The sequence below is a fragment of the Triticum aestivum genome, chromosome 6B (genome assembly GCF_018294505.1).
Source record: "Triticum aestivum cultivar Chinese Spring chromosome 6B, IWGSC CS RefSeq v2.1, whole genome shotgun sequence".
Taxonomy (NCBI): Eukaryota; Viridiplantae; Streptophyta; class Magnoliopsida; order Poales; family Poaceae; genus Triticum; species Triticum aestivum.
The window spans coordinates 21,308,086-21,315,570 of record NC_057810.1 but is presented as its reverse complement, the minus strand read 5'-3'; the positions used below and the strand labels follow the sequence as shown (position 1 = coordinate 21,315,570).

The window sequence follows — 7,485 nt, the reverse complement described above, 5'->3', positions numbered from 1 at the left end:
TGATGTTCAAATGAACTCAGCAGTGAGGAACGGCTGTGTGAATGGTTTGGCTGTGTGATGTGTGTTGTTCTTAAGCTTGTGGTTTATGTATGTATATATAGAGCAAAGGGAGTGCAACGGCTAGTATGTGTAACGGCTAGAAAGTTTTTCTTGTGATCCGAACACACCATATTTTTTTATTCCTCTACTTTGGAGACCTGTGATTTGTACTGTACATCCAACTTCACTTCCTTTACCTTTTCCCATTCCTTTGCTTGGCTCTCCTCTAGTCCGAACACAGCCTTAAGAAAGAACCAGACATATATACCTGAGTGGCGCACAGGAGGCCGGCTGAGCCGTCGATGCGGGGAACAAACAGCCTCCTTTTCTTTGGCGATGGCTGGAAGTTGATGAAGTCATCGACTGTGAGACGAGGGTGAGCCACAAGCAAGAGGATGCCCTTTCGGTTGCAGTCGATCTCCAACCTGCCGTCCCCGCCCTCCTTGAAGCGGCCGGCCAAGGGGTAGAAGGGCACAAGGGCCTTGCTCAGTGCCGTCTTCAGCCGGCTCACGTCGAAGAAGTCACCCGTGGCTGTTTGGTCACCGGAACGTCAATGGTAGAAGTGGACGAGTGGGGCGTAGCCTTCATGGACTAGCATAAGAGGAGTGCTTTACTCGGCGTGTCCGCGGCCGGCGTTAGAAAGCAGGACTCTACCACCTGCACCTCCTCCACACCGCCCATTCACCTTGCTCTGCTCTCCCCTACATTCTCTAAGATTTAAAAAATAGTGTGCTATAGCACCACTAATAGCACGCTATAGCGTTTTGAGAAAAATTGTCTCGCTAAATAAATCGCCTATAATGACACACTAATAGCACGCTATAACATGCATGCTAAAAGCGTATTTCAAGGCCCACGCTATTTGCTGTAGGGCGCTATTTTTTTCATTGCTTCTCTCTCTCAGCGTTAGCTACTGTGTTGGAAATGGGGCGAAAGCTCAAAAGAATATGGAAGAAGAGATCGTCTTCGTCTTAAAAAAAGAGAGAGATGGCATATTCACAAGCAATTATTGATGGAGAGATCGCGTCCCGCTGTTTTCCCACTGATCGGTCCCTCCGTCCGTCCGTCCGTCTGTCTTCTCTCCTCTTCTCCCTGCTCTGCCTCTAACAGGGCCCGGCAGAGAATCAATGGCAGGACGTGCGCCTGCCTCCAAACAGTGTGTTTAGTTTCCTTGAATGGGTGACACAGCAGCATGGTGATGGTACTACAAAAATGCTAAGCTCTACTCACTATCATACAGCTGTAGGGAAAGAAAACAACGAGATTTGATGTATCGCCATGTATGTCCCCATCAGCCAGATCGCTTTTCTTTACCATTATCATGTCTAGAAGATATGCGATCACATGCAAAAAGATATGCGATCCTCACTGCCCATTTCCAACTCGGTAGCTAGAAGTAGCAGTAGCGCTAGAAGAAAAGCAAGACAACATCCGGTAGTAGCTAGAGCAACAACGAGAAACAACAACATAGCTACTCGTTGGAATGGCCGGCGAGGAGGAGGTGCAGGTGGTGGAGTCCTGCTTTGTGACGCCGGCGGTGGACACGCCGAGCAGGGCGATCCGGCTCTCGCCGTTCGACCTCATGCTAGCCAGCAGAGGCTACACCCCACTCGTCCACTTCTACCGCCGACCAGAAACCTCCGGCGACGACTTCTTCAACGTGAGCAGGTTGAAGACGGCGTTGGGCAAGGCGCTTGTGCCCTTCTACCCCCTGGCCGGCCGCTTGAGGGCGGGCGGCGACGGCAGGTTGGAGATCGACTGCAACGGCAAGGGCATGCTCTTCCTCGTGGCTCAGTCTCGTCTAACCATGGATGACTTCACCGACTTCAAGCCATCATCAAAGCAGAGAAGGCTGTTTGTTCCTCACGTCAGCGACTCAGATGGCCTCTTATGGGCAACCCAGGTCCGTTTGATTCCTATCTAGTCCTTTCTATCCAAATCAATTACTAACTACACCTACAATTAACAGAACTAACATGTAGTACTATTCAGAAGCAATTAGTAATATGTACAACAAATTAATCCATATATGTATGTAGGTGACATTCTTAAAGTGTGGTGGGGTGGTCTTAGGGTCGGCAATCCATCATGCTGCTATGGATGGATCTGTTGTATTCCACTTCTTCAGGACATGGTCAGCTTTCTCCAGAAACGGCGACCGGGCTATGGTGAACCTCCCCTACCATGACCGCTCGCGCTTGTGTGCGCGTGATCCACCTGTTGTTCATCCCGACGCACTTTCCATTTTTAGCCCCAAGATAAACCTTCCCCCGCAGCCAGGGCCAGTCGTCAACGTGGTTGTGTCCTTCACCCTTGCCAAGGACCAACTTTCCACTCTCAAGCGCATATCCGGTGGCGATGGCGTGAGCACCTTCAGTGCCATGAGCGCCCACCTGTGGCAATGCATGTGTTTAGCCCGGCAGCTACCCCCGGATGCTACGACGCAGCTTATGTTCTCGGCCAACATCCGCCGCATCATGAGGCCACCTCTCCCAGGCGGCTACTTCGGCAACGCCATAATAAACCTAAGTGTCGGCGACAAAGCGTATGCCATCGCCTCACGTGAGCTGAGCTACATCGCGCGGCGAATTCAAGACATCCACAGACGGGTGAACGACGACCTAGTGCATTCGGCGATCGACTACCTGGAGCTAGCAAAGAGGGACGACGAGCGCCCGGCTATAGGCAATTTGCCAGTGACTGACATTAGAGTTGTCAGCTGGCTTGGCATGCCGTCGTACGATGCGGATTTCAGCTGGGGAAGGCCATTGGCTATGTTCCATGCTGAACCAAACCGCGGAGGTTTTGTTCACCTGATTGACAGCCCACAGGGTGATGGCAGTGTGCGCATCATCATGTCTATAGAGGCTGCAATTCTCAGTGAGTTGAAGCGTTTGCTGTATGCCAAATTGAACAACAAGTTGTATTCTAAGTTTTAACCTTGTACGAGGTGTGTTTGAGTCATGGATGTTCGATGATTGTATCTTGTTACTCCCTCCATCCGGACTTACTTGTTACAAAAAATGATAAACATGGATGTATTTAGAACTAAAACATGTCTAGATACATCTATTTATACGACAATTATTTCTGGATGGAGGGAGTAGGTGTTTGTACACGGAGAAATAATCTTAAGCAGCTTACGCTAGCCTTATACTATTGAATTCAATCCTTCTGGTCTCAGCTTCAGAGTAGAGTAGTTGCTCCTGGAATGCACGATTTTGTTTAGTGCGATGAAGATAATTACTGCAAATGGAATGGTTTACGCTCAAGCTAGCTTTATTTATTTTTAGGCCCTGTGCTCTGTCTGTGGTGGTGCTCACTCTGCCCGGTCACTTTCAGCCATGGCAGCGAAAGTTAATTGATTTGAATCCATCTACTATATACTGGGAATGGGAGGAAGCTTGCTGAGCTCGGCGTGGGTGTAATTTTTAGTTGTAACAATGTAAGTAATGTGACGCTGTGATTCTGCACGCAGGTCCAGATGTTCCTAGGTGTGAACAAGAAATCGTTTAAATAACCGATTTTTTTTTAAAATATGATTTTTTTTGTGGTGCATGATGATCAAATGCGTTATGCCCATGCCGAATTTGGTGGAGTTTGGATATTCGAGGAGCTCATGGCATAAAAGACAATTTTCGGGCCTGTGAGAAAGTTTGAAAAAGCGCACTGTTGGTAGCTGATTTTGTCTGTTTTGGCGCAAGCTCCATGAATGTCGTTGACCCATTAATTTTTGCACACACCTGGTGCATTGAAGCATCTTGCACGTAAAATGGAATCAGATTTTTTGAATTTTGTTTACTATTTGTTTTGATTTTACTGTTCCCTAGGTGTAGATGAGCTTGAGCTCCGAACTGAATTATCTAAATTAATGTGGTTTCTATTCAAGTATCATATGGATTAGAATTTGATAATTGTTCTGAAACAAGAAATATAATTAGATACAGCTGGCAGAAACTATTAAGAATATAGAAGTTTTGCTCCTATGACCATGTCACCATTGGATGTAGCCCCCTTTGGATGTAGACCCTGATGACCATGTCACCATTTACTCAAGTACTCCTAGGGAACCGTGCTAGCGAAGCTTAATAAATTTTCCATGATTATTTTATTTTATCCAATCAAGACCATAATCTAGATGCTTTCGTTGGATCTGCTGTTTCCCCTTATCATAATAATCTTTTTTTAATTGCTTGCTGAGGCAAAGGCGGGAGCTCTGCCACATCGTATAAGAAGAAGAGAGTTGACCGGTTAATTTAAGAAAAATCAGGCGAACATGGGTGAAAACCAAAATACAAACACTAAAGACAAAAATAAATTAAAGGTTGGGGGTAGGATTTAGACCACTGAAATAATAGCATGCTATAGTGTGTAGAGAATTGTCTCGCTAAATTGGTCGGTGTAAAATGTCTCGCTAGTAGCACACTAATAGAATATTTCCAGGGACATCCCTATTTTGTATAGCACACTATTTTTTTCTTGGTTTGGACATACACACACATAAACATCAGCGAACATCGTTTGAGCCAGACAAGAGTGCCGAGGCCCAAAACCGTAAGGCACGATTTTTGTGCAAAACCACTGATCGATCAAACCATCAGATGGAGAGGGGCCACCAAACCATGATCCATCAATAGGAGACAGCATCATGCATGGTATCAATGTATCATACAGCTGTAGGTAAAGAAAGAAAACAACCAGATCTGCTATCGCCATGAATATCTCCATCTACTACTTTCGTCTACCAGATTTGGTCTGGTTCGTATCAATTAATATCTATGTGTACTGTACCGTCAGGGCAGTGCGTGGCCGCGGATGGCGGAGTAGCAAGGAACCCCCAGTAGGAACCCTAGTAGCCGGAGCGCACTTTCAGCGCACCGCGGCATTGACGCACTTTATCTAGGCCGTGTCATGCATGCTTCGAGATGGATACAATGAGTGACAGTGTAATATGAATGATATACCGGTTCCCAACTATAGCACTATATACACAAGGTATGGTCCGGGATCGCAATAAAGTGCAGGCATATTGCCACTCCTATTTGTGCCATCGTGTTGGGATCCGATGCCAAACACGGCACAGGTCCAACTCATCCCCATGTTTGCTCGGCCCCGCTCATTTCAGGTGAACAGTGCATGAGATCTACACCTATTTAATGAATCTTGGCCCCACATAGCACAGGAACGGCTCGTCCCTAATTTTGGCCCAAGCACTTTGTGTTTGTCTGCATGATCTACATGAATTTTGGCCTCGCATAAGTTTTAGCCCCGGTATTTTGTGTCTTTAAATGAAGGACCTGCCCGAGCTGTCGTACATCTATGTGTGCATGACCAGTGTTGCTGGCCATGATAGCTAGCGGTCTGTGCGAGAACTCTAACATGGCGATTGATTAATCGAACTGTTAATTTGAAATTTGCTGAATGCAGTGCTTTGTGTGGGATAAGTCCAGTGTTTCCACTGTTAAAAATTGTACAACGGTGTTGTATAAATTGTGCAGGGTTGCGTGTGCTGTTGTAAACGTGTTGGGAAGGTTAGGATCGATCTCATAGCTTTATCTGCTAGTATCATGTAGGAGTATCTTTTAGCAAGTTAGCGTGAGATCAATCCTAACTAGCCGGGGGTATAAGTCGAGAAGGGTCGTCTGGTCTGATCAAAACAGATGGTTACAGTGCTACGTACCGGGCTAGTGTCGGGGCAATTGGTACGTTTGATGGTTAGTAATGGAAATAATTAAGTTTCATAAACTGCTTGTATAAATCCGGTTAGAACTGCATGCATGTAACTGTGTGGCTCATATAACACTGCATGCCATCCGTGATTAGTCCCACGTGATTAGCTAAAGTGCCGCAAGTGAATACCAACTAATGGTTGCATAAACATCTATGAAAAAACTTCTACATGGTCAACTTATATGTGCAAAAGAATTATTTTGCTCAACCAGACAAACAATCCAGCTAAGCGAGCTCGCAAACTTTTCTGTGCCCTGACCCGTGCCCGAAGTTGGTACAAGATGCAACCTGTTCTAAAATGCGGGCTACCATGGTGCTTGCCGCGGGACATATGCTGCACATGCAGGAGGAATCCAGGACCAAGCCTGTTGGATGACACGGCCAATACAGCCTGGTGAATAACAAACACATCGCTCCTATACATTGTTCCATAAATGCTAAATGATGATTCACACGAAACCGAATGGTGAGGACATGCATACCACTAGACGTCATGCATCAAATGAGCTTTTCGCCCTAGTAGCAAAAGAAGAAAGAAAAAATAAATATAACTGGGTATAAAGTAGAATATAAGTTTTACATAATGAAACTGAGGAGAGTTGGGTAGGGTATAGGATTTATTCATTGTCTGCATACTTGGACAAGGTCCAGCAATACTCCTGGAGAAATTAAGCACTTTGGTCTGACAACCCATCAGTTAAGTAAGCCAGGAACTTGAATAAAACATTTTTTTCTCAAACATGCCTAGAAGAATGTCATCTTCATTGAGAAAAAAATCATTAAGACAACATAATGACTAATATTTTTACAAAGATCTACCAACAAAGATGCCAAAATAAGAAGAAAGGTAAAAAAATGATGTCCCAATTCAACTAAAAGAATGGCTAACGTAGAAGCGACAGGAGAAACTATTAGCAATTTGATATCTGCACAAACTACTGCCATAGCACTCAACCTTATCGGCAATAACACAATCAGCTAGCTGGCAAAAAACACATGTGAATCAACAAGGAAAAATCACATCATCACCAACACGTGGAATGATTGTTCTTCTTCTGCTTTCATGATTGTGCATTCTATATTCCATCATAAACTCAAGAAATGAGCATAAATGTTGGGAAACAATTTAGAAGTTTCACTCACTGTCGGTGCCAAAACCGGCGGATCTTGGGTAGGGGGTCCCGAACTGTGCGTCTAGAGGGATGGTAACAGGAGACAAGGGACACGATGTTTTTATCCAGGTTCGGGCCCTCTCGGTGGAGGTAAAACCCTACTCCTGCTTGATTAATATTGATGATACGGGTAGTACAAGAGTTGATCTACCACGAGATCAGAGAGGCTAAACCCTAGAAGCTAGCCTATGGTACGATTGTTGTTCGTCCTACGGACTAAAACTCTCCGGTTTATATAGACACCGGAGAGGGCTAGGGTTACACAGAGTCGGTTACAATGGGAGGAGATCTTCATATCGTATCGCCAAGCTTGCCTTCCATGCCAAGGAAAGTCTCATCCGGACACGGGATGAAGTCTTCAATCTTGTATCTTCATAGTCCGGGAGTCCGGCCAAAGGTCATAGTCCGGCCATCCGGACACCCCCTAATCCAGGACTCCCTCAGTAGCCCCTGAACCAGACTTCAATGACGACGAGTCCGGCGCGCAAATTGTCTTCGGCATTGCAAGGCGGGTTCCTCCTCCGAATACTTCATAGAAGATGTT

General features: G+C 45.7%; 1 protein-coding gene across 1 annotated transcript; it reads left to right on the top strand.

Annotated features, from left to right (window-relative positions):
* The first annotated feature begins 1,374 nt into the window (after positions 1–1,374).
* On the top strand, positions 1,375–3,037 carry LOC123133195 (putrescine hydroxycinnamoyltransferase 1-like). The gene is made up of 2 exons (XM_044552728.1): positions 1,375–1,942; positions 2,079–3,037. The coding sequence occupies exons 1-2, from the start codon at positions 1,523–1,525 to the stop codon at positions 2,976–2,978; spliced, it is 1,320 nt and encodes a 439-aa protein (XP_044408663.1). The 5' UTR covers positions 1,375–1,522; the 3' UTR covers positions 2,979–3,037.
* Positions 3,038–7,485: the final 4,448 nt, after the last annotated feature.

What these genes read in the sequence shown, in the direction of transcription:
- LOC123133195 (XM_044552728.1), top strand. Translation starts at nt 1,523, where the DNA reads ATGGCCGGCGAGGAGGAGGTGCAGGTGGTGGAGTCCTGCTTTGTGACG. An exon ending in GCCTCTTATGGGCAACCCAG is followed by an intron (nt 1,943 to 2,078) that starts GTCCGTTTGATT and finishes ATATGTATGTAG; the next exon opens with GTGACATTCTTAAAGTGTGG.